Source organism: Dendropsophus ebraccatus, chromosome 3 (genome assembly GCF_027789765.1).
Source record: "Dendropsophus ebraccatus isolate aDenEbr1 chromosome 3, aDenEbr1.pat, whole genome shotgun sequence".
Classification (NCBI taxonomy): domain Eukaryota; kingdom Metazoa; phylum Chordata; class Amphibia; order Anura; family Hylidae; genus Dendropsophus; species Dendropsophus ebraccatus.
In genome coordinates this window covers 116,024,788-116,052,484 of record NC_091456.1, presented here as the reverse complement: position 1 = coordinate 116,052,484, position 27,697 = coordinate 116,024,788, and the positions used below count along the sequence as shown (strand labels likewise).

General features: G+C 43.5%; 1 protein-coding gene across 1 annotated transcript in view; it reads left to right on the top strand.

Annotated features, from left to right (window-relative positions):
• CHAF1A (chromatin assembly factor 1 subunit A) overlaps nt 1-27,697 on the top strand; it is a 157,977-nt gene that overhangs the window by 102,534 nt on the left and 27,746 nt on the right. Inside the window, 2 exon segments of the mRNA XM_069964527.1 lie at nt 1,198-1,278; nt 16,471-16,572. Of these exon segments, the coding sequence (XP_069820628.1) occupies nt 1,198-1,278; nt 16,471-16,572 (183 nt within the window).

Here is a 27,697-nt window from a genome sequence, read left to right as displayed (position 1 = left end):
GATTGTGGTCTTTCAACATGTTAAAAGATCATGGTGTGAAGCTCTTGGCAGCCTCTCCCGAAGCAACCTTCTTGCTGTCTGTGCGTGTAATAGCACAGGCAGTGAGCAGGGAATGAGGGAAAGCGGAACTTGGCTCACAGGTTGCTGCTTACTTTTCCCAGAAAAACTGGCCTTGATGATAGGAGCTAATCGATGCTGCATACCCCTGTTCCCTTGGAAAATTAGATCTGCATCGGCATCAAATTTACCCGATTACTGTTCTGGGGGGTAGTAGGATGTTGTAGGGGCCCATATAAATTTGAAATATAGGGAGTTTATTAAAGTAGTGTTCTGGAGTCTGGTGTAAAAAAAAAAAAAAAAATAGCAGCTAAACCACATAGCATTGCTTATCTGCCTGCCCCAGTCCAGAAACCACCAAAAATCCATTTGTTTTTAGGGTCTGTAGTCCTCTGCCATATGTAAAAAAAAAAAATCCCTGCTTCCTGGTTGAGCAATCCTAGAATGCATTGCTTTCCCTTGGCTGTTTATCACAGCACACCTGTGAGTTCCCAGTCTCAAAACTGCTGCTGAATGTTGCAGCTGCTGTGTTCTTTCCATGTCTGCCTGCTTTTCTGGCATCATTCAGCACCAAACAGGATACTGTAAACACACCACATTGTTCCCTAAATGTCCAAATAAAGACTTGTGTAGCGAGCAGTTTAGAGACCAGATCCAGCTAAACCTCCTGAGACAGAAGAGGATGTCGTCGTTTTAGGAGGGAAAAGCCAGGGAAATTGAAACTGAAAATAAAACAACTCAACTGTGTATATATAAGTATAGAGAGAAAACAGAACGGACACTGGTGTGGATGCAAAAGTAGGCAATAATATTGTGATCCATATGTCCAATAAGTACAAAGCCAGTAAATAAGTGTCCATAGCATTAGGGTATGTTCATACTGAGTAATATAGCCGGAATGTCAATTCTTTGAGCGAAGAGCAGCGGCGCAGAATTCTGCCTATATTACTAGTGTAAACATACCCTTTTATACAAAGATTTTCTGTTTAGCAATCATACTGTCAAAATGGTTAACACTGAATATGAAATCTGCAGTCAAAAAATGGGGTGGACTGTGGTTCACTGTGGTCTAAAATATTGATCTAACACATGGGTGTGTTTTGTTTTGTTTTTTGTAAATGTAAGAAATTACTTTTGCAGAAACTTCTGGATTATGAAGTAGACAGTGATGAGGAGTGGGAAGAGGAGGAGCCTGGTGAATCTCTGTCCCATAGTGAGGGGGTGAGTTGAAGCAAAATGTGTTTTGTTGTTGAATGTTTGACTTTGAGCCATTAATGCAGCATTTATATACATTAATTACTAAATATTGACAGTGGAATTATAGGTATTGCCTCTAGTTTTGCTGTAATCTACTGTGAGTTAAGGAATACCTACATAAAAAAAGCAACAGAATCTCAGTTCCTCCTTTTTAAAGATACTTTTTTTTTTTTTTTTTTATTGTAGCGAATTGTATAATCTGCCAGTGTCACAACTAGTAAACAGTAAGATTTCACCAAAGTTTTTAAAAGCTCACTGAGCTTCCAAATAGGTTTTCAAGAGTAATACTAATTTGCAGTACAGCGTTATTCCAGAGGCCAGAAGTCAGAGTTTTCTATGCATCTCTGAGAGCACACAGATTTCAGGTCTTCAAAAGCAAAAGTAGAATCAAGGGGGGTCAAAGATGTGACGTAGGTGCCAGCGGGATCCGAATGCCAATGGAGTCACTACAGGAAAGTGATCATCACAGGTGAGTATACGTGCAGCCTGCAGATGGGGAACCAATATAACAATTTGGGGGTGTTCTTCTTTAATGAAGTTATTACTTTGTGTTTTTCCTTACTGCTGCCACGCAACACAAAGGGGGAGATTTATCAAACATGGTGTAAAGTGAAACTGGCTCAGTTGCCCCTAGCAACCAATCAGATTCCATCTTTCATTCCCTAGACTCTTTGAAAAATGAAACGTGGGATCTGATTGGTTGCTAGGGGCAACAGAGCCAGTTTCACTTTACACCAGTTTGCTAAATCTCCCCCAAAATGTATAAACCCCATTACTCTGGTGTACCTCTTAAAGGGGTTGTCCGGCGATAAAAAATTATTCACAGAATAACACACATTACAAAGTTCTACAACTTTGTAATGTATGTTATGTCTGTGAATGGCCCCCTTCCCCGTGTCCCACCACCCCCACCCGTGTACCCGGAAGTGTGGTGCGCTATACATTACCTGTCACGTGCCGACCACGGTCTCCGATCCTCAGCAGTGACGTCTTCTTCGGGAGGCCAGCGGATCTTCCCGAGTGCCGGCCGCCCTCTGCAGCGTCATCCGAAGCTCAGCCGCGATTGGCTGAGCATAACTGTGCTCAGCCAATCGCGGCTGAGCAGCTGATGACGTGGCCGCGTCATCAGCCGCGATTGGCTGAGCACAGTTATGCTCAGCCAATCGCGGCTGAGCTTCGGATGACGCTGCAGAGGGCGGCCGGCACTCGGGAAGATCCGCCGGACTCACGAAGAAGACGTCACTGCTCACGATCGGAGACCGTGGACGACACGAGATGCGGTGAGTATAATGCACCACACTTCCGGGTCTAGCGTGGGTGGGGGGAAACACGGGGAAGGGGGCCATTCACAGACATAACATACATTACAAAGTTGTATAACTTGGTAATGTGTGTTATTCTGTGAATAATTTTTTATCGCCGGACAACCCCTTTAAGTTCACGCCAATTTTTTTTTTTTTTTTTTCCCCATCAAAATATTGAACAGTGTGCAGCAGAGGCCATCACCAGCCGTCAGTAAACATAAACATGTATTAACAGAATTGCAGTCAGAAGTGTATATAATAGTCACAAAGAAACATGCATCTCTGCTGCAGGGGGGGGCGCCCACTGACCCTGCTCAAAATTTACTTATCAGTATATGAGAAGAGAAAAAAATCTTAACAAAGATGGAGAGAGAGCAACAGAAAATAAGTAAAGAGATCAGGAATCGGGGTAAAAATGGGAAAGGGGAAGCGCTGACTGGGCTTCCAGCACCAACCATGCCATAGAGAAACTGCAGAGAAAGTTCAGGTAGGAGTTCTCATAAGACTCCTATATTCATCTGTTTCTTGGAAACGCATCCATGAGAGCCAGGTGGCATGAAATTTCTTGTTTCTGGAGTGCATGCTGGAGGTAAGGTCCTCCATGTGCATCAGGTAATTGATTTTGGCAATCCACAAAGATATCGCAGGTGGCTTTTTGTTCACGCCAACCTTAACTGAATTGTCAGACAAACTGTAAACCCACATTTCTTGTGAAGTGGGCACATGAAGAATGTTTAAGGGCACCCTAAGCTATTTAATGAGCTTTTCCCCATCAAAAATAACTTTAAGTACAGAGGCTCTCTGGGAGTCTCTGATCAACGTTTGACTCGCTGGGGCTCTCCTTGAGTGCTGCCTTCAGTGGAGTGCAGTGGGAAAACCCGTTTGAGACGCGGCTGAAGCCCAACTTGCCATCTCCTGCAGCCAGGCTGGAGTCCTCACTCCGCTGGGGCCTTAGCAGGGCGTAGATTCTCTGCTGCCGGGTGCTTGAAATCCCGGTGTGACGCGCAATGCGCGGGATTCCCAGCTGGCGCCCAGAAGTGACAGCAGACGCTGCCGGTCTTTCCAGCAGTTGGCTGCAGAGGGGAAATTAGCGCTTTGGTGGTGACAGTCAGCCAACTCAAGCCTCAGGTGAAGTTGGTCTGCAGTATCCTGCATGAGCTCCAGCAGTAAGGCAAGAAAGGCTCTGTCCCTCGAGCGGTTAAGAGGAACTATAGACCACCTAAAATATCTCTTAAGTCTCTAGAAGGGTTTCCCTTCCATTGGAGGATTTGGGCGCCCTTAAGAATCCCATGGATAAAAAGACTGAAGGTTTCCTTAGAAAGTCGTGGGAGTCAGTTACAAGATCATTCAAACCAAATATCACTAGTACCTGTGTAGCAAGGTCCGTGATGTTTTGACTTAGAGTCCAAAGAATCCAGAGAGAAGCTCCTTTTTTTTGCCAATGCATCGGCTGATGCCCTTTAGGTTCCTCGGCCCGCTCAGCAGTCTTTTCCAATTCAGCCAGGAGGGCCATATGGTTAAAAAGTTGGTCGGGTGATGCAGCTTCTAAGGCTAAGCTATGTTCCATCCCCTGTGAGGGTAACTACCTCTTTGGCCCGGTATTAGATGACCTATTAGACAAGGCTGCTGATAAAAAGGTTTCCTTCCACCTTTCAGAATAGGCAATATCGTTCCTTTCAGAACCAAGGGAAAGTTCCGAAAGAAGGTCTCTGATAGACCCAGTAGAGAGTTCAACAAATCTAAAGGTTAAGAAGCCTTCCTCTCAGTTAAGCGAGTGGTAGACAGGTTATGCCACTTTGCCCAGGAATGGGAAAAGATTTGCAGCAGTTCCTGGGTTTTTCAGTGCATCCAACATGGAATACGTTTTAGATTTTTCCTCCCTGCCTTATGAATTTGAAACGGGGTGGAGTAAAACTCCTGACCTATTTCAATGTCTGGTAATGGAATAAGAATGTCTTTGTTTAAAAGGGACAGGTCCTTTAACTCTAAAGATTCCTGCCCTCTTTTCTGTGAGTTAATTTTTGTCACTACAAAGCGACATTACCAGACATTGAAATAGGTCAGGGGTTTCACTCCTCTCTGTTTAAATTTCAGAAGCCGGACAAAACTTAAGGCCCTATTACACAGTGATTATGAGCCATTACTTCCAATAATCGATTTGTGTAATAAAGGGCAACGATGAGCTGACATGCACAATGTCGGCTGATCGTTTAACGTCTTTCAACATGTTGAAAGACTAAGGACAACGAAAGCAAAGATCTGCAGCCACCTCTATTTTCTTTGGGCTGTGCGGCCGCCCCCACATTGGTGTGTGTAATGGTGCCGGCAGTGAGCGGGAAACTAGAAGCAAGCGTTGACCTGACAGGTCGGCGCCTACTTACTCCCTCTGATCGTCCCGTGTAATAGGGTAGACTGTTTCTTGCTAGTAGGAGAATAAAAAAAAATCTCCATAATGCTAATGAGAACCATGTCCATTATAGAGAAATTGGGATGGATAGTGAACCAAGAGAAATCCTCCCTGATAACGACAAGACAGAAAAAGTTACTAAGTATATTGTGGTTCGGAAGTCTTTTCTTGCAGAGGAGTAGAGAAGAAGTTAGGCGATACCTTTTGGAGGCTGAGTATATTTGATTGTATGGCTAGGTTCACGCTGTGTTTTTTGCAGTTGGTTTTCTTCATCTGTTTTTTGCAAAAACGGATGAAAAAACTGATCATCCGCTCTTTTTTTTTTTTTTTTTTTAAATGGCAGTCAATGAAAAAACGGATTTAAGCGGATGCACACAAATGCATCCGGTTTTTCATCAGTTTTTTTTGCAAAAAAAGAGCAAAAAAACCGATTGCAAAAACGCAGTGTGAACTTGGCCTAAGCTTTCGAGAGTCTAGCGCCCTTCGTCAGACATGATATACAAAACTAAAAAAATCAGACATATACACACTAGGACCTTATGTGCAATATACTATAAGTAAGGAAAATCAAAACTTGACGTGTATAAATCAATTCATTATTGGTTAAAAATAAGCAGTAGGAAATGTCAAGAATCCACACATTGAAGACGACACCTCAGGTAGAGCATATTAGGGCGACCTCATGATAAAGTGAGCACGTGCGCTGTAAACCATTAGTAAACAAATCCACCAGTATTCACAATGAAAGGCTTAACCATGTAAACAATGATCCACTGGGCTAACAGCCTAATATACAATCATAAGTAAAGTGACTGGTGCACAATGTAAACAACAAACGCCAAGTGCTTTACATACCCATAGTCAGTACACTGCTCTCCTGGGATGCCACCAAACCCCGACGTACATTTTGTCTCCTTCATCCTGATTTCGTCTCCTGAGTTAGCAGTGTACTGACTATGGGTATGTAGAGCACTTGGCGTTTGTTGTTTACATTGTGCACCAGTCACTTTACTTATGATTGTATATTAGGCTGTTAGCCCAGTGGATCATTGTTTACATGGTTACTCCTTTCATTGTGAATACTGGTGGATTTGTTTACTAATGGTTTACAGCGCACGTGCTCACTTTATCATGAGGTCGCCCTAATATGCTCTACCTGAGGTGTCGTCTTCCATGTGTGGATTTTTGACATTTCCTACTGCTTATTTTTAACCAATAAAGAATTGATTTAAACACAAGTCAAGTTTTGATTTTCCTTACTTATAGTATATTGCACATAAGGTCTTGGTGGAAAACTTTTTCTGGATTAGAATATTGATTTTGAGACTGTGCTTGGTTTTTTGATATTGATAGTAATAGTGAGGTACTTATATTTCTATGTCTTTCCTTTTTGGATATTCATATACACACTAGACAGAGCTCATCAAAGGATTTTAGAATACTTTAGAAATAAAATGCAATATACACAGGGTCTGCTATTTATAACAGCTCAAAAAACTAAAACTCCTGAGGCGTGACAAGAGGATGGTAAGCTCTTGTTGCTATCTGATTTGTTGTCAGATTAATGGCCTAATAGCAATTAATCGTCTTCATAGCCAGAACAGGTCACACACAGGCTGACTTGAAGCTGGCATGGATATTAAGACCATTTTGCAAAGTTTTAAATTTGAGCATTAGTTTGTATTCCCATTCCCTTCTTTCTTTTGTGTCTTAAAATGTCCCATTAAGACCGTAACCCGCAGGTATTCTGTGTGTCCCTCTCCAGAGAAATGTGCAGCCACGGGGAGATCTGTACGGCCGTTAATACTAAATCAGTGTGAGTTCATACATTGACATACATTGAGTCAATGCCCTGATTCCCCCACATAGAGGCCTCTTGTTGGACATCGCACACACATGATCAGATACACCACATTGGAAGATTTGCAAGAAAATGTTCCCCTGATTCTGTCTACCTCCTGTGACTGTGAGACTGGAACACTGTCAGAGATATGGATATGTGTGCAGGTTTTGCACCTGTTGTGTAGGCAGGGTAAGGTGCCATTATCTGTTGAGGCCTTTAGAGCACTGCGGACAATGATTTGTCGCAGGTTTGGTGGTTGCCGATTATCTGGACTGCAGGTGAGGAGGCCTTGCTTAAATTTCATAAAGACTTCAACTTTCACCCCACCATAAACCTCAAACTAAGACATTCCCATAGTGAAATAAATTTTTTGGACACAACTATATGCATTAAAGACCACTGGATACTTACATCAATATACCGCAAACCGACAGACTGAACTGCTTACCTGAGAAGCAACAGCTTCCATCCTAAACATACAAAACAATTTATAATATACATTCAGGCTATTCGGTACAATCGTATCTGCTCAGAAAAAAACAGACCTGGACCAGCACCTCCTTAATCTTAAGACTAAATCCCTCCAATTGGGCTACAAGCCAAACATGATGGACAAACAGATCAGCCAAGCAGCAGCCATCAAAAGGACCCTCTCCTTACATACAAGGAGACCCATGATGAACCCTGAGTGCCCCTAGTTGTCACCTACAATCCACAGATGGAGATCCTACGAAAGATTTTTAGGGAACTCCAATCTGTGCTACACCAGGATAGCAGACTAAAATAAATATTCCCATTCCCCCCACTGCTTTAATGTCGGCAACCACCAAACCTGCGACAAATCCTTGTCCGCAGTGCTCTAAAGGCCCCAGCAGATAATGGCACCTCACCCTGCCTACAAAACCGGTGCAAAACCTGCACACACATCCATATCTCTGACAGCGTACCAGATTCACAGTTATAGGAGGTACTAGGGCTGGGCGATATTGGCCTAAATCAATGTCACGGTTTATCGTAGATGTAGCCACAGTAATGATGATTGAACGATAATTATGACACACACTGTTTGCAAGCCACACCCCTTTTGCAAGCCATGGCCATTTGGCCATGTCAAACTGGCGATTTTGTTTCAATACATTTTTTGTAGAAAGGAACTTACTAAGCAGCAACACAAGGCTGGGCTATTTACTCTATAGTCAATTTTATTATTTGTTATTATTGGGGGTAGTGATGTCACGATACCAGAATTTTGAGTTCGATACCAATACCAACTTTTTTTTTCAATGCTCGATACCAATTCGATACTGAATAAATTACATAAAAAAAACCACAAGAATAGAAATTGAAGACATGTAACACTAGCTAGCTGGGGATGATGGGGGCTGTAGTCATGTAACACACAGACACAACAGCTATCAGGGGGGATGATGGGGGCTGTAGTCATGTAAAACACACACACACACACTTCAGCTACCAGGAGGATGGTGGGGGCTGTAGTCATGTAACACACACACACACACACACTTCAGCTACCAGGGGGATGGTGGGGGCTGTAGTCATGTAACACACACACACACACACTTCAGCTACCAGGAGGATGGTGGGGGCTGTAGTCATGTAACACACACACTTCAGCTACCAGGAGGATGGTGGGGGCTGTAGTCATGTAATACACACTTCAGCTACCAGGAGGATGGTGGGGGCTGTAGTCATGTAACACACACACTTCAGCTACCAGGGGGATGGTGGGGGCTGTAGTCATGTAGCACACACTTCAGCTACCAGGAGGATGGTGGGGGCTGTAGTCATGTAACACACTTCAGCTACCAGGAGCATGGTGGGGGCTGTAGTCATGTAACACACACACACTTCAGCTACCAGGAGGTATGGTGGGGGCTGTAGTCATGTAACACACACTTCAGCTACCAGGAGGATGGTGGGGGCTGTAGTCATGTAGCACACACTTCAGCTACCAGGAGGATGGTGGGGGCTGTAGTCATGTAACACACTTCAGCTACCAGGAGCATGGTGGTGGCTGTAGTCATGTAACACACACACACTTCAGCTACCAGGAGGTATGGTGGGGGCTGTAGTCATGTAACACACACTTCAGCTACCAGGAGGATGGTGGGGGCTGTGGTCATGTAACACACACAGTTCAGCTACCAGGAGGATGGTGGGGGGCTGTAGTCATTTAACACACACACACTTCAGCTATTGGGATGATGAGGGTTGTAGTTGCACTTTTTCTTCTTTCAGGGCATGGTGACCAGGATTTGGTCGGCAGGGTAATCTGCAGGTTACAGCCCCCCTCCCCCGTCAGAGCACGGCCGACCTCCTGGTCATCCCCCACTGATTTCTGCCCGGGAGTTATCTGAGGGTCCCGGCCGATCCTCCTCAGTCCTGTGGCCCTCACCTCACAGTGCAGCCAGATGGAGTGGCCGCATCTCCTCCTCACCTCCAGCCTTCTCCTCCGTCCTCCTCTCCCCGACCCCGCTCTCCCTCTTCAGCCTCCTCACCTCCTCTCCCTTCTCCTCACTCCCGGACCACCGGCTCTCCCTCTTCAGCCTCCTCACCTCCAGCCCTCTCTGTCCTCCTCACCTCCAGCCTTCTCCGTCCTCCTCTTCCTGACCCCCGCTCTCTGTCTTCAGCTTCCTCACCTCCAGCCTTCTCTGTCCTCCTCTCCCGCACCTCCCGCTCTCCTCCATGCCACATGCCACATAAATCATCTCCCTGATAACAGTCTGGCTGAGCCGGATCCTATTATCAGACAGACACCGGCAGTGGGGGTCTGCTACACACAGTAGCCGACCCCTGCTGCATACGGAGCGGCTCAGGAGGGGTTAATGCCGCTGCAATTGCTATGTGCCGGCTATTTGAAATTGGCACCGCCGGGAACGTAGGGAGAGAGAGCGCGGAGGAAGTGACAGGTGGGAGCAGGGAGAGGCATACAGAGAACACGGCCGGCACTCAGATAGCCGCCGGCCGTGTTCTCTTCTCTATACTTTATGTTAAACTGCGCTATTATGCAAATTAACAAAGTATTGATACCAGGAAATCCTGGTATCGAACCGTTTTTCTGCCCGAAATATCGATAGTAGTATCGATATTTCGGTGCATCGTGCATCCCTAATTGGGGGGTCTCAGAAGAGACCTGGACATGTATAACCAGGTATACAGCCATTACAGGAGGTGTATATACAGGTATACAGCTATGTAAACACTACGGGACGTGTACATGTAAGTATAAAGCTATTTACACACTACAGGACGTGTACATACAGGTATACAGCTAGGTACACAATACAGGATGTGTATATACAACTATAAAGCAACTACAGGACATGTATATAGAGTTATACAGTATGTAGTACATAGCTGTATACCTGTAAATACACGTCCTGTATTGTGTACATAGCTGTATACCTATATGTACATATCCTGTAGTGGCTGTATACCTGTATAAACACGTCCTGTAGTGTGTACCTAGCTGTATACCTGTATGTACACATCCCATAGTATGTAAATGGCTGTATACCTGTATATACATGTCCTGTAGTATGTACACCCGACAGGACGTGTATTTACAGGTATACAGCCATGTACACACTACAGCTGTAAGAGTAGTGCAGACTAGGAAAGCTGGGTGACAACCCCTGTGGGTGTAGTCCTTAGGATCTGACTGAGAAAAATATTCCCCCTCAGATGTGTCATCTGTTTTTATACTGGAAAGTCCCAGGCTGGTATATCCCACAAGCTGCGCCATATTAAAGCATATGTACTGCATTAAAATCCGTTATGATCAGGTACTGCTAGAAGACAGACCTTCCCATATATACACACACACTGAGGCTATGTTCACATTGGTGTCACAGTCCATTATCACTTACAGAAATAAAATATGAAACCCCACAGTCCCCCTGTCTGTCATTGGGGTTCATCAGGTGCAGGTGGTGTTCATGTGTGGCTGGATCCTGCACTGTTCTCAACGAAAACTTGGACACAGGTGTGAACATAGCCTTAGTGAGTAAGCTGATCACAAGAGTACAATAAAGTGACCAGATCACAAGGGGTCCAATCCTATGTAAACAAAGCTCCAGCTCCTGCGAACTGTTTGTGCTGTCCCCAGAAGGCCAGCTTACAATCAAATATACTCAGTTAGCCTCCAAAAAGTATTGCCTGATTTCTTTGCTATTCTACTGATTTCTATGGCTAACACAGTACAACAATACTCTACTTGCAGAGGAAAATTTTTTAAAGCTAGACGCCATGGTGATCTCCCTTATTCAAAACCCTGCGACAACAACCGGAAAGGGTATGTCTCAATTAGGTTTATTCACGGCTGCCATCCCTGCGGTCCCTTGGACCCAGATCCACTCCAGACCCCTCCAGTTGGAGTTATTAGGGAGCTGGGAGGGGTCCTCTAGAGAGGGCTAGATAAGAGGATCACATTATCTCAGGGTTCACTTGATAGTTTTTCCTGGTGGTTATCTAGGCCTAATCTTTAGGTCTCAGCTGGAAAGTGTCTTCTCCTGAGATTATTACAACAAATGCCAGCCCCTGGGGGTGGGAAGCCCACTTAGAACATGGTAACTTTCAGGCATTTTAGAGCCTAGAATACCAGAATAAATCATCTAACGTTAAAGAGTTGGCAGCTATCTATTTTGCCGTAACAGCTGAAGGTTGTGTAGGGTTCAGATTTAAAGATCTTATCTGATGTTTCTTAGCTGTGTCTATAATCCGTAGACAGGGCACTACCAGTAGTTCTTCTATCAAGCCTGTCTTATCATATTTTTTCTTTCGCAGAAGAGAATCTGTTTGGTGTCTCAGCTGTTCATTTTAAGGGGGTCCTCAACACCACGGACTATATCAGCCACAACGAGCTACATCAGAAGTTTAACCCAGCAGGCTTCCAGATGATGGCAGATGGGGGAAACCAGACATAGATTTATTCGTCACCAGGGCAGGCAGGCGGGACAGTTTCTTTCCCCTAGGGGTAGATGCTCTAGCACACAGGTGGTCATGTACTGTATGCATTTCCCCTTTTAGTCCTGATCCCAAGGGTTCTGAAAAAGAACAAGCAGGATAAGGCCAAAGTTATACTCATAGCGCCCTTTTGGCCTGGCAGAGCCTGGTTTTTATGTCTCAGATCAATGTCAATAGCAGACCCGTGGGTGCTTCCAGATTGGATGGATTTACTTTCTCAGGGACAGATCTTACATCCAGAAATGAAACTGCTGCACCTTATGGCTTAGCTTTTGAAAGAATAGTTCTGAAGAGTCATGGATTTTCTAATTTTGTTATATCTACCTTACAAAAGGGTAAAAAAAAAAAAAAGTTACTTCAAAAACTTATTTAAAGGGGTTCTCCAGGCTGGGGTCATTTTCAGCGCCTTCTGTATCCACCCCCTCTCCGGCCGTACAATAAAAATGACCCCAGCCCGGAGTACCTCTTTAAGCTGGCCACTCTAAAAGTTCAGGCTTCAGGTGCTTTGTGTAATCAGCAGGTTGATAGTTACCCATGGGTCATGTTTACTCTCAAAACAGCTCTACTAGTTGCAGAGTTCTCTGCCAGAAGAGTGGGTGAATTGGCTAGCTCATCTTGTTGTGAGCCATATAGAAAGTATTATCCGATAAGATTGTCTTAAAACCAGACCCAGCATTCCTGCTGAAAGTAGTCTGAGATTTTCATAAATCTCAGGAGATAGTGTTACCCTCATTTTGTGCGAATCCCTCTAATGACAAAGGATATTCCACTGTCTGAATGTCAAAACTTTTTTGTTTTTATACCAATATGACATTTAGTAAAAACTAGAGATCATGTTGCAAAATTACACCACAACTAGTCTTGTAGGTGGAAAAATAAAAACGCTATGGCTCTTAAAAGGCGGGGAGGAACATTGCATTAATTTGACCTGGACATCCGTGCATCAATGGGCTCGGTCTTTAAGGGGTTAAAAAAAATTCTTCCAGAGCTTGGCTTATGGTGCGTTGACACAGAAAGATTTATCTGACAGATTTTGAAAGCCAAAGCCAGGAATGGATTTGAGAAGAGGAGAAATCTCAGTCTTTACTTTATGACCTGTTCCCTGTTTATAGTCTGTTCCTGGCTTTGGCTTCAAAGATCTGTCAGATAAATCTCTGTGTAAACACACCATTAGCCAGCGATGTGAGCAGATATACTGCAGTTATCTCTGTGATTTAATCCTGCTAATATCCTGCACCTGAGACTACAGCCTTGGGGGAATACTTACCAACCCCCGTAGAAGCGACATGACCAATAAATCAAAGGCTCAAGCCAAAGCAAACCCAGCTAAAGCAGGAGGAGAATCGGGGCCTGATCTCGTAGAGCTATCTTTGCCGCCGGACACTGAGGCTGTTATTACCGCACAGCTGAAGAGATTTGCCGGATGATTGGGGGGACCTTGGAGCGCATCTGGCCAGTCTGCTTCTGTGAGTTACTTTGTGGGTGGAAGGATTAATAAAGAGGAAGGTGAGATGGAGAGCCCACATGATGGCGAGGCTGCAGGGCTTTCAGTGTGCATTACGGGGACTGCTGCTACTCCCAGAGTCCCTGACAGAAGTTCTGTCGCTTATCCATGTTGTGGAATCTAAAGCCTATAACCTGACCTAAAAATTCATCACTTGGTTTTAGAAATCACACATATGAAAGCTGAAACTCTCCCAAATGAGTTTTTTTTATAACGAAAATTAATTTGCTTCACTGCTGAAATATTGATCAATTAACAGAACACAGGTCAGATTTTGGCAAGGCAAGTTTTTTCGCCCACAGAAAGTAATGTGAAAATCAAACAAATTCACTTTAAATACAAAGAGATGTTATAAAAAGAACTCCAGCACCCCAGACCTTCACTTGAACTGCAACTTAACCTCTGACAACATTCCAAACATCCACCCTACGACCAAAGCCTTGATAATCAAGAGGCTGAAGACCAGATACACTGTAGAGGTGGCGGCCACCTTTAATGTGTCTTAGCGTCAAGTACAAAGAATTTAAAAAAGACTTGAAGAGACTGGAGATGTTTTTGACAAGCTGCGTCTGCCAGACCTGGGCAAGACAATAGCTCAGGAGGAACGTTTCTTGGTTCAAAAATCAAAAGCCAGCCCCTCTTCCACTGCAGCACTGCTCCAACAAGCCTGGTACCCTCAAGTCCCTGTGTCCGCTAGAACAGTTTGTAGGATTCTGTCTGGAAATTGCCTCCATGGTGGAATTGGTGCCCAGAAGCCAGCACTAACTAAAAGGCAAGTAAAAAAGTGTGGCATTGGCCAAGGCACACAGCCTGCTAAATGCATGGACGCTGGAAATGTGGCAGAAGGTGGACTTCATTAATCTTCATTAATTACACCACAACTGCCGCAAATACTGGAGGAGACCTACTGGAGCCCATATGAATGCAAGATACACCCAGAAAACAGTTATATTTGGTGGTGGAAAGATCATGGTATGGGGTGTGCAAAACATTTGTAAGGTGGAAGGTAATATCGATAGCCTAAAATATCAAGAAGTATTAGCTACCTCTTACATTCCATAAAAGGGGTAAAATTTTGCAGCAGGATTGTGCTCCATCTCATACATCCATCTCTACATCAAAGTTCCTCAGGGCAAAAAATATCGCGGTGCTCCAGGACTGGCTAGCCCAGTCACCAGACATGAACATCATTGAGCAGGATTGGGGTAGGATGAAAGAGGAAGCTTGGAAGACTAAACCAAAGAATCTTGATGACCCCTGGGAGGCAAGGAAGACTATTCTCTGCTATTCAATAAATTGTATAAATCATTGTGGAAACACATGGATGCCGTCCTTCAAGCTTATGGAAGTCACACAAAATATTAAATATGGCTCTAATAGCAGCACAACTTCATTCACTAATGTCAGGAAACATAGCTTTGTATTTGAAGTGAATTATTTGTTTGATTTTCACATTACTTTTGTCTTGCCAAAATCTGACTTTTCTGTGTTCATTAAGTGATCAATATTTCAGCAGTGACGCAAATTTATTTTTATAAAAAAAACTCATTTGGAAGGGGTTTCAGCTTTCATATGAGTCATTTCCAAAACTAATGCATGAATTTTAAGTCCGGTTATAAGCTTTGGTTTCCACAACATAACTTCTGTCAGGGACTGTACACTACAGGATGTACTGCAGGCTATTTCTAAAGTAAAAACTAATTTGAGTATTATCACAGGCAATATGCGTGGACACAAATCTACAAAGTCAGAACGCATGGAAATGGTGGAGAGTAAGGGTATTACTACACGGAACGATAATCGGACGAATCGGTCCGATTCGGCTGAATATATCGCTCTGTGTAATAAATACAACGATAAGCTGATGACAACGGTCTGTGGCTGATTGTTGATATAGGTTAGAACCTATAATTGTCGGGCGCCGACTGCGCATCGATACGTGTAATAGCGGTGCGCGTCCGGCGACTGACGATATACATTACCTATCCACGCTCCAGGGCAGTTATATGTTAAATTTAGAGGATAATGTTGAGATGCATGCATTATGGGTGGCCTGTGATGGGTGGCAGTACTGTTTGTTTGTGGACATTCAGAGGGATGGACTTTAATGAGAAGGCAAGATGTACGTACGACCCATCATGGGTTTTGCAATTTATTACCCTCCGTGTGCTTCCTTATCTCAAACCATTGTCCCCCTTTTCTGCTGCGGACGGGGGTGACCCTTTGAGGTTGCCCTGGTCTTTTTTTTTTTTTTTTCTTTTCCTTCTAACTCCCTCCTTTCAGTCTCCCGCCACCCCTCTTTTAACCTTTATGATTTGTGGCGTCTGAGTAACCTGATACTCCATTGATTTTCCTGTTACTCTGCCCCCCCCCCCCCCCCATTGTACATTGTTCGGTGTAGCCCTTACAATAGAAAATAGTTTAATCTGTAATATGATTATTAAAGTGGATTATCTCCCTGCAGCCCCTCAGATCATTCTCCTATAAAAGTTACTGTATGTTGTGGGACCTAAGTAAATACCTTGGCGTTAAAACGTGTTTTGGCTGCAGCTGATGCAGGTCACCCTGTTTTTAATAGGGGAACAGCCTCTCTAGTTGTGATTTAAAAGCATACATACGGGGATTTTTTGGGGACATAAGTAAATGTAAATAGTAGACACCAGTAAGTACAGAAAAAAATGTTTGTCACCTTTGTACAGGGAACTGTAGGGCTCTAAGTTCTAGTGCTACGTCACAACACTAGACAGAGTGGGGTCCCAACCCACCCCCCTTATCCCCCTGCTCAGTGCAATTGCTGTGTGTGTGTGTGGCAGCCTCTGCACAGTGAGCAGTGTTTATTTTGACCACTGACTATGCTAGAAGAAGAGTGCGCGGTTATAGCAATGACTGCTTACTGTGTAGAGGCTTCAGGACATTAAAATACTTTTAAAATAACTTTATGCTTTGTATAACTTTGTACTATGCTTTAATATTACTTTACTAAAGCAATATATTGGAAAAAAGTTTTTTTTTTCTCTTTAGTACCATTTTGAAATTGTGTATGTGTGTATCTATCTATCTATCCCCTGTTATGTAGGGTCTGCTTTTCATTTGTGTTTATTTTTTATTGTAGGATGAGGATGATGACGACACTAAAGAAGATGATGAAGATGATGATGGATTCTTTGTACCTCATGGTTACTTATCGGAGGATGAAGGGGGAGTGTCTGATGAGGTGTGGTTTTTCAAATTTTGCTGTTTAATGTGTATCTTTGACGCAAGCAAGAAATTCATTCTGTAAGACTCCTAGGACAAGGAATAAGAAAAGTTTCACATCTATTGCTTTATTCATCGAAAGAAGCAAAGGGCGCAAGGAACATTCTGTTTCCCACAATGTATATAGAATATACTGAACAAACTTTGTTCTCTACCAGTGGTGTGTTTAGCAAAAACAAAATTCCTGTGTTCTTTCCCCCTTTCAACTCTTGGCAGCAAAATACCCTTTAAGGGGCAATTTGACATCAGGTACACAAACATGCTGAAAAGATGTGTAGTGTTGCTTTCCGGTCTGCCCAATTCTGAAATCACCAAAAATGTAGTTATTATGGGAGTGTTAGTACTGTGTTTCATGGTTGTGCTTCCTGGTTGAGTAGTTGACAGAATGCTTTCCATCAGCTTTTTATCAGTTCTCTTACCCTGTCTATTCCCCTCCCACAGCACTCTTGCCAGTTCCCGTCCAGGGCTGTTGTAAAATGTTGTCTCATTTTACTAGAGACCATTGCATCAGTCAAGTTGCAGCGCCTGCTGCTTTTATTCTGTCTGCTCTGCTGCATTGGCAATGCTTATCACAAGGCACTTAGTCTAATTGTCCCAATAAAAATGTATATGACAGGGATTCGGGGTGGGGGGGCTAATTAGAGATGGTCACATCACATGGGGGTTGGGATTAGAGTTTATTATTTATAGAGATTATTATTATTATTTATTATTATTTTTAACATAATATAAGATATAATGTTTAAAGGCAGCAACTATATTGCTTCACACAGTAACAATGCTCCCATATAGTAGATGAGCCTTCTCTGTTCTTATCTATAGTGGTTGGGCCCTCTCTGTGCATCTCTGTAGGTAGAGGGTATAGTTGAGTAGTAGTACTAGTGGTAGCAGTATTGTAGCTGAGGGGAAGGAGTAGCAAAAGTAGTATTGTAGATGAGGGAGTAGTAGGTGAGGGTAGTAGTAGAGAGGGGTGTAGTATCAGTATAGTAGATGAGGTGTATTTGTAGCTGCAGTAGTAATGTAGATGTATTGTAGTGGTGTCGTGGTAGAGGTATAGTAGCTGAGGGTAGTAGTAGCAGCAGCACCACCAGTATACACCAAATGAAAGGGTGTAGTAGCAGCAAAAGTTTTATAGATGAGGGGTTTAGTAGTAATGGTATAGTAGATGATGATGATGTAATTGAAGTGGTAGTAGAGTGTAGCGGTGGCAGTACTGGGGCACAGAACAGGTAGGCGTGGTGGGGGTGGGGAGCTGTACTGGGTCCTCACTCACTGTCCTGTAACTCTGGGGTCATTCTCCTGCTCGTCCCTCTTCATTTGGTTGTAGCCCTGGGGGTCTCATCAGGTCCTGGCTGCTGCTGGACGATCTCTGCTTCTGTGTGCAGTCAGCGTGGGTGAAGCGGAGATCTTCTGCACCTTTCGATCTAGCTGCAGCTCTGGGCCCCGACGGACTCTGCGTCACCTAACTGGGCCCTGGGCCTGTGTTTTTGTTTTTCCCTTGGTTCCTGCTGCTTCGGATTGTGCAACTTTCATGTCTTATTAACCTCTGCCAGTCCCTGCTGTACTGGCAAGCTCAGTGAAGGCGAGCCTGTGTATTCAGTTTGGGTTAAAGCAGGCTGAGCACTGGCATTTCACTCAGTGCTTGTATCACTCAGCTCCATCACTTATCACAGTGCAAAACTCAGTCCTTGCAGTGACAGCCATGCGATGCACAATTTAATGCTTGACTAGCTCATATCAGTGTGCAGTCATTTCAAGCTTGCTTTAAACTATCAAACAAAAAATGTAATAGCCGATATTCCACCCCAATAATACATAGAGCAAGTATAGTATACGTGGGGGTATCCTACTGGGTACTTCAACAGCAAAACAATATAAATACACCTACAAAGAAATACTGTGCCCAGATATATAATATCAAAAGAATTTTATTGATTACAAACAAAAATGAATACAAAATAAAATAAAATCACAAAATGTATCAGAACAGATGATTACAAAGAACGCATGGGCAAAGTGCATGTACTAAAGTGCCGGCATATAACAAAGTGTGCAAAAATACAAGAATTATAAATGAGTGCCTAGCACAATAAGATAAATAGTTTACATGTTCAGTGGGAGCTCATGGTAATAAACAGCATGTATCAAGTAACCATGGAGTAATACCATAGAGAGCCCAGTTGCTGCTACACTACCTAAGGTGCTGGTTCGCATGGGGCGTGGGGCGCATCGCATGGGTATAGTGTGAACCAGCACCTTGGGTTATGTTGCAGCAACTGGGCTCTCTATGGTATTACTCCATGGTTATTAGATACCTGCCGTTTATTACAATGAGCTCTCACTGAACATGTAAACTTTTTATCTTATTGTGCTAGGCACTCTATTATTTATAATTCTTGTATTTTTGCACACTTTGTTATATGCTGGCACTTTAGTACATGCACTTTGCCCATGCATTCTTTATAATCATCTGTTCTGATTCATTTTGTGATTTGATTGTATTTTATATTCATTTTTGTTTGTGATCTATAAAATTCTTTTGATATTATATGATATCTGGGCACAGTATTTCCTTTGTAAGTGTATATATATTGCTTTAAACCATGCAGACTTGGTCAGCCTTGCATTTTATTGAAATGCTTTCTAGAGACATCAAATAAATTTTAAGCTTCTCTTGTAGCTGTAGCTCCTAACAGAAAAGAATCCCCAATGCAGTAAAAAAAATCCCAATGCATAATTAAATATTTACAACAAAAGAAGCGTTTAAGGAAAATACAAACACTCTTTATTTAACCCCTTAACGACATCGGGCGTAAGTATACGCCCCCGCAGGGTGGGCTTTAACGCAAACGGGCTTATACTTACGCCCGATGTTTCCCCGATCGCTGTGTGTTCACAGCTGAAAACAGCTTTCCGGGTCATCGGTGACCCGGAAAGCAATAGCGATTGGTGCTGTCCGAGATCGCACCGATCGCCATTAGTGTCCCCAAGAAAAATGGCGCCGATGCCACCCCCACGATCGCCGTGATAGGCCGGCCAGTACCGGCCGGCCCATCATGGCGATCAAACTGTAAAAAAACAGTTTTGTCGGGTTCTGCATCCCTCAGCTAGGTAGCTGAGGGATGCAGAACAGGTGTGTGTGGTGCAGGTGTACCATACTCACCTGATCTGGGCGTCCGGAGCGAAGATCTGTGGTCCGCGCCGTCCTCTCGTCGTCTTCGCTTCACTTCCGGGTTCAGCGGGTCTCGGCAATCTCCGGCAGCGTCGCTCTACTGGCCCCTAGCGGCTGATCAGTGAATATCATTCACTGATCAGTTGCTTTGGGTTAAGAATTTTTTTTTTTTTAATTTTTTTTATCCAATTTTTATTTTTATTTTTTTTGCGCCCTAACGCCGCTGAGTGCTGATCAGCATCGCACGTTAGTGCGCCGCTGATCAGCAACTCCTCCTTTTTTGCGTAGGGGAGTCCCCCCCCCCCCCCCTATATCCTACCGCCACTGTCTGCTGGCATATGTGGCATTTATCAGCAGCTCCTTTCTTGGCGAAGGGATATTTTTTCTTACTGTCAAAAAAACATGTAAAAAACACTACACTAAACCACACTACATGGAATAAAGTTTTACACTACACCACTACACATTTACATGCCCCAAATACTAGTCACCGTATAACGATGGCCCCCAGGGTGTTTTCGTGTCGGACGCATACGTTATTGCCTCTGACACTGAAACAGCCAGTGAGGATGAATGGGTGGATCCTTCTTTCCTCCATTCATCCTCATCATCCAGTGACGTGTCTCGGGGTAGCGCAGCGTACGCTGCCCCCCAGACACGTCTTTTCCGCCAGTACCGCCCCAATAAGAGATTACTGTATGGCGTGAAATTCTACAAACTCTGTGAGAGTACCTCAGGGTACACTTACAGATTTAGGGTACGTGCACACTGCGGAATGGCGAAGGATAACCCTTTGTGCATTCCGCAGCTGACACCCGCCGGAGGACTGATGCAGGCGTGTGTCTCCACCCGTGTCATAGACTCCATTCTATGCACGGGCGGATTCCGTCGTCCGTCCAAAGAATGAACACGTTCGTTCTTTGGACAGAGGGCAGAATCTGCCCGTGCATATAATGGAGTGTGACACGAGCGGAGACAAGCGCCTCCATCAGTCCGCCGGCGGGTGCCAGCTGCGGAATGCACAAAGGGTTATCCTTCACCATTCCGCAGTGTGCACGTACCCTTAGAGTGTATGAAGGAAGGGACACCCGAATCCAGCCCCCAGATGCCCCCCCCCCCCCCCAATCCTCGGAGTTAATGGGGAGATTGTTCGGGAACTGATCTTCCCACTGCTGGATAAAGGTTACCACCTGTACGGGGATAACTTTTATACCAGCACCCCCTCTTCTGGTCTGTCGCTGCCCGAGCTACTGTAGCTTGCGGCACGATCCGTAAATATCAGAAGTTGTAATAAAGCCCTAATATTTAGCAGCCATGGAGCGGACCCAACGCTTCTGGATATGTGGGACCCCATATCGCACCAGGGCAACATTTTCCAGGTGACGTCCCACACACAGGAGAACGGGAGACCCCAGAAGAAGTGCAGACTGTGGCGTAACAGGGGGATCAGGAAGGACACAATTTTCCAGTGTGACGCCTGTCCTGATCACCCCGGCCTCCAGGGATTATTCTGATCGCCATTATGGAGTCGGGAAGGCTACTGTCGAGGGTTTTTTGCCTTCCTCTGGATCAACACAGGTTGAATTTGATGGACACCTGTCATTTTCAACCTTATAAACTAATAATTGGCCTAATATCCCCAAATTAGAATGGTCCCTTTTCCCCAGCTAAATAAGTATGGCCGCCATTCCCATTAGAGGATGCCATGAGGCAATTACAAAGCCTCTGTGCGGCCAGGACAGTAGAAACCCCCCACAAGTGACCCCATTCTGGAAACGACACCCCATAAGGAATCTAACGAGGGGGGCAGTGGGGATATGGCCCCCGGGTGACGGCCACATTTGGGCCGTGAAAATGAAAAATTTGTATTTTTTATTGCCCGTCACCAGTGGGGTCCATATGCTCACTGTACCCCTTGTTGGATTCCTTATGGGGTGTAGTTTCCATAATGGGGTCACTTGTGGGGGGTTTCTACTGTCCTGGCAGCACAGGAGCTTTTTAATTGCGACATGGCCTCCATCCTCCATTCCAGCCTTTAAATGGCGCTCTGTCCCTTTGGTGGCTTGCCCTCTGCCCATATGGCACATTATATCCACATGTGGGGTATTTTCGTACTCAGGGGAAATTACCCTACACGTTTTGTGTTCACTTTCTTTTTAAACCCCTTGTGGAAAAGGAAAAAATCAAGGCTAGACCAACATTTAGTGTAAAAAATGTTTAATTTTTACACTAAATCATTGATCTTGTCTTGATTTTTTCGTTTTCACAAGGGGTTAAAAGAGAAAAAAACACTAAGTGTGTAGCGCAATTTCCCCTGAGTACGGAAATACCCGACATGTGGACATAAAGCGCCATGCGGGTGCAGAGTAAGCCTCCAATAGGAAGGAGCGCCATTTGGCTTTTTGAGGCTGGATTTGGCTGGAATGGATTTCGAGGGGCCATGTTGCATTTAAAAGGCCCCTGGTTGAACCCCCCACAAGTTACCCCATTATGCAAACTACACCCCTCAGGGAATGTAAAAAGGGGTGTAGTGAGCATATGGACCCCACTGGTGACGGGCACAAATGTGGAACAATATGGCGTGAAAATGAAATATTACATTTTTTACACTATAATGTTGGTTTAGCCTTAAATTTTTCATTTTCACAAGGGGTTAAAAGAGAAAAAAAACACACAAAATGCGTAGAGCAATTCCCCTTGAGTCCGTAAATAACCCACATGTGGACATAAAGCGCCATGTGGGCGCAGGGCAAGCCTCCGAAGGGAAAGAGCGCCATTTGGATTTTGCAGGCTGGATGTGGCCAGAATGGATGATGAACGCCATGTCGCATTTACAGAGCCCTCGTGCTGCCAAAACACTGGAAACCCCCCACTAGTGACCCCATTCTGGAAACTACACCCCTCAAGGAATCTAACAAGGGGTGCAGTGAGGATATGGACCCCTTGATGACGGCCACATTTGTGCCATGAAAGTGAAAAAAATGAAATTTTTCCCTTTCACGTCACATTGTTCCACATTTGTGCCCGTCACCAGTGGGGTCCATATGCTTACTGAACCCTTTGTTAGATTCCTTGAGGGGTGTAGTTTCCAGAATGGGGTCACTTGTGGGGTGTTTCCAGTGTTTTGGCAGCACGAGGGCTCTGTAAATGCAACATGACCCTTGAAATCCATTCCAGTAAAATCCAGCTTGCAAAGGCCAATTGGCGCTCCTTCCCTTTGGAGGCTCGTCCTGCGCCCGCTTGACACTTTATTTCCACATGTGGGGTATTTCTGTACTCGGGAGAAACTGCGCTACATGTTTTGTGCTTTTTTTTTTTCTTTTATCCCCTTGTAAAAATGAAAAATGAATGCTAGAACAACGTTTTAGTGTAAAAAATAAAATTTTTCCTTTTTTACATCACATTGTTCTGAAAATCTGTGAAGCACCTGTGGGGTCCAAATGCTCACCGCACCCCTTGTTAAATTCCTTGAGGGGTGCAGTTTTCTAAATGGTGTCCCTTTTTAGGGTTGTTTTTTAGGTTTTGGCACCCCAGAGCCTCTGCCAACCTGAAGTGGTACGGTCAAAAATGACCAAATATAACGGAAGCGTTGAAATTCACTAGGCGCTCCCTTATATCTGAGGCTTGTGGTTGTGTCAAATAGCGCAATAGGGCCACATATGGGGTATTTCTATAAATTGCAGAAACGGAGCAATCAATATTGGGGTGTATTTCTCTGATAATAGGTTTATCATTATGAAAGATATTGGATTACAATAAAATCTCTGCACAGAAAATATTTTATTTCTTACACACTTCGCTTTTATTTCTGTGACTCCCCTAAAGGGTTAAACTTTCTGGATGTGCTTTTGCTGAGTTTGGGGGGTGCAATTTCTGAAATGGGGTGCATTGTGGGGCTTTCTAACATACAGGCCCCTCAAATACACTTTGAACCTGAACAGGTCCCTAAAAATATCAGATTTTGAAATCTTACAGAAAATTTGGAAAATTGCTGCTAATGTTTTAAGCTTCCTATTGTCAAAAAAAAAAAATGAAATATAGTTTAATAAATGCCGCCAACATAAAGTAGACATGTTGCTAATGCTATTTAATATATAGTTTATGTGGCATAACCATTTTCTGTATAAGCAGAAAGGTTTCAAAGTTTGAAAAATGAATTTTTTCACAATTTTTCACGTTATGGTTTTTTTCATAAAGATTTGTTATGAGTAACGACTCCATTTTACCAGAAATGTAAAGTACAATATATCACGAGAAAATAATCTCAGAATCGTCCGGATAGGTAAAAGCATCCCGAAGTTATTATTGAATAAAGTGACACTGGTCATATTCATAAAATTTGTCTCTGTCCTTAAGGCCATTTCAGGCTCTGTCCTTAAGGGGTTAATGGCAAAAAAATATAAACACAGACACCTGAACCAGGGTCTGTGTGATATCACATGAGAAAGATTTGTTACGGACAAGACACATATGACCACACAAATGCACAAAACGGGACACCAAGACACCTTCAAATAAATATCCTTAACCTCTTAAGGACGGAGTCAATTTTCGCTTTTGCTTTTCCTTATGTTTAATGCACTTGCATTTTTTCACCTAGAAACCCACATGAGCCCTTACTTTTTGCGTCACTAATTGTACTTTGCAATGACAGACTTAATTTTTGCATAAAATATGCTGCGAACCCAGAAAAAAATTGTATGCGCGGTGAAATTGAAGGGAAAAAAAAATTCTTTTTCTTTTGGGGTTTCCATTTTTACGCCGTTTGTCCTATGGAAAAACTTTAAAAAAAATTGAAACCTACAGAAAAAAATTCCTTAAATTGCTCTATTCCTATGCTTATAACTCTTTTATCCTTTGGTCTATGAGGCTGATTGAGGTGTCATTTTTTGTGCCATGATGTGTTCTTTCTATCGGAACCTTAATTGCGTATATGCGACTTTTTGATCGCTTTTCATTGTTTCTGGATTTGATACGACCAAAAAATGCTCAATTTTTGCACTTTGGCGGGTCATTGCGCTTATGCCGTTTACCGTGCAAGATCATGAATGTGATAAGTTAATAGTGCGATTACGCACGCGGCGATACCAAACCTGTTTGTTTATATTTATAAAATGGGGAAATGGGGGTGATTCAGACCTTTATTAGGGGAGGGTTTTTTTTATGAATAAAGACACCTTTTTTTTTTTTTTTTTTTTTTACATTTACATTAATTATCTCATAGAGATCAGTGTAGCTGTATAAAACAGCACCGATCCATTAGATCGGTTCCCTATTGCTATGGTCTGCTGCAGACCATTGCAATAGAACACCGAGGCGGGATCCGCGTCAGCGGGGATTCCGCCACTAGACACCAGGGATGGGCTGCAAATAAGATAGATGCAGCTGTCATGTTTGACAGCTGCATCTAACTGTTAATTAGCGGGGGCGGCGATAGGCTGCTCCTGCTAATAGCCGCGGTCCCGTGCTGCAGATAGCAGTCGGGGTCGCGGCGCGGCACCCCTCTGAACTCCTTTTCCGGACATATGCCGTACGGATACAGGGTTAATGGTGATCTTACCATTGTGCAGTATTCCCCTCAATATGTGAATACAAAAGAGAAATATGTATGTAAGTAAAGTGCAAGTGCTTTAGCAAATAACACAATCAGTAAACATTGCTTAACCCCTTAAGGTCAAAGCCAATTTTCGTTTTTGCGCTTTTGTTTTTTCGACTTTGTTTAAAAGGCCATAGCACTTGCATTTTTTCACCTAAAGACCCACATGAGCCCATATTTTTTGTGACATGAATTGTACTTTGCAATGGCAGACTTTATTTTCCTATAAAATATGCTACGAAAGCGGACCAAAATCGTTTGCGCTGTCAAATTGAAAAAAAAAAAAAAAGGATTTGTTTTCATTTCAGGGAGTTTCGTGTTTACGCCGTTACGCCCTGGGGGTAAAACTGACTTGTTATATATGTTCCTCAAGTTGTTACTGTAGAGAGATAGAGATAGAGATAGAGATAGAGATAGAGATACTTCCAAACTTTGATGTGTAGATTGGAGCAGGATAATAAGTAAGGAGTAGAGTCTATAGGTACCACACTCCTAGCGGATTACAACGATATGTAACATGTATAACCTTTCTTTTATGTGATGGCTTGTAAAAAATTCTAACTATTGTTAACAAATATATGTTCCTTAAAATCGCTCCATTCCCATGCTTATAGCGCTTTTATCCTTTGGTCTATGGGGCTGTGTGAGGTGTCATTTTTTTGTGCCATGACATGTACTTTCTATCGGTACCTTAATTGCGCATATGTGACTTTTTGATTGCTTTTTATTATATTTTTTCTGGATTTGATGCGACCAAAAATACGCAATTTTGAACTTTGAAAATTTTTTGCGCTGACGCCATTTACCGTGTGAGATCAGGAATATGATAATTTAATAGTTGGGCGATTACGCGCGTGGCGATACCAAATAGGTTTGTTTATCTGTTTATTTATATTTATAAAATGGGAAAAGAGGGGTGATTTGGACTTTTTATTAGGGGAGGGGATTTTTTTTTATTAATAAAAAACATTTTTACTTTTTTTTTTTTTACATTAACTAGAAGTCCCTCTGGGGGACTTGGGTATATACACAGCTCTGATCTCTCATAGAGATCAATGCTGTGTATATACACAGCAATGATCAATGAGATCAGTAATATATTGCTTTGGCCTGCTGCAGGCCAGTGCAATGTATTGCCGAGCCGGGATCAGCGTCATTGCGATGCTGAGGCCCAACACTGGCAGAAGTACGGATTTTCCCCCACCCCCGCGATAGCATCACAGCTGCATTTAGGGGCTTAATTAGCCTGCGCGGCAACAGGACCCGTGTCGGCTAATAGAGGCGCTGCCCAGCTGCAGATATCGGCCAGGAGCGGCGCCGTTCAGAGCGGTACCTTTCAGAGCGGTACCTTTCAGAGCAGTACCCGTACGTCCAGGGCCGCCTCCATGTGTTCAGAGCGGGGCCGCGCTCTGAACCGCCGTGGTCCCGGGTGCTGCTTGTATTTTTGGTCGTATCAAATCCAGAAAAATTTAAATAAAAAGCGATCAAAAAATATGCACAATCAAGGTACCAATAGAAAGAACACATCATGGCGCAAAAAATGACACCTGACACATAACACTTTTATCCTTTGGTCTATGGGTCTAAGCATGGGAATGGAGCGATTTTAAGGAACATATATTTGTTAACAATGGTTTGAATTTTTTACAGGCCATCAGATACAATGAAAGTTATACATGTTACATATCGTTGTAATCGTGACGACTTGAGGAACATATATAACAAGTCAGTTTTACCCTAGGGCGAATGGCGTAGAAACGAAAAACCCCCAAATAAAATAAATGCGTGTTTTTTTTTTCAATTTCGCCACACTTAACAATTTTTTTCTGATTTTGCAGTGTACTTTATGAAAAAATTCAGCCTGTCATTGCAAAGTACAATTAGTGGCGCAAAAAATAAGGGCTCATGTGGGTTTCTAGGTGAAAAATTGCAAGTGCTATGGCTTTTTAAGCAGGGAAAAGGAAGGAAAAACGAAAACGCAAAAATTGAAATTGGCCCGGTCCTCTAAGGGTTAAGGATATTTATTTTGAGGTGTCTTGGTGTCCCGTTTTGTGCATGTGTGGTCATATGCATCCTGAACGTAACGAATCTTTCTCATGTGATATCACACAGACCCTGGCTCTGTGTCTCTGTATGTTTTTATATTTTTTAGCCATTAACCTCTTCACAACGCATGCGGCCGTTAAGAGTAAACAGAGAGGGCTCCCGGCGTGAGCCCTCTCTGCAGCGCGCGGTCCCCGGTTGCTAAGTGCAGCCAGGGACTGTGTGTATTAGCCGGCGTGGCCGATCGCCGCGGCCGGCTAATTAGCTATTCAA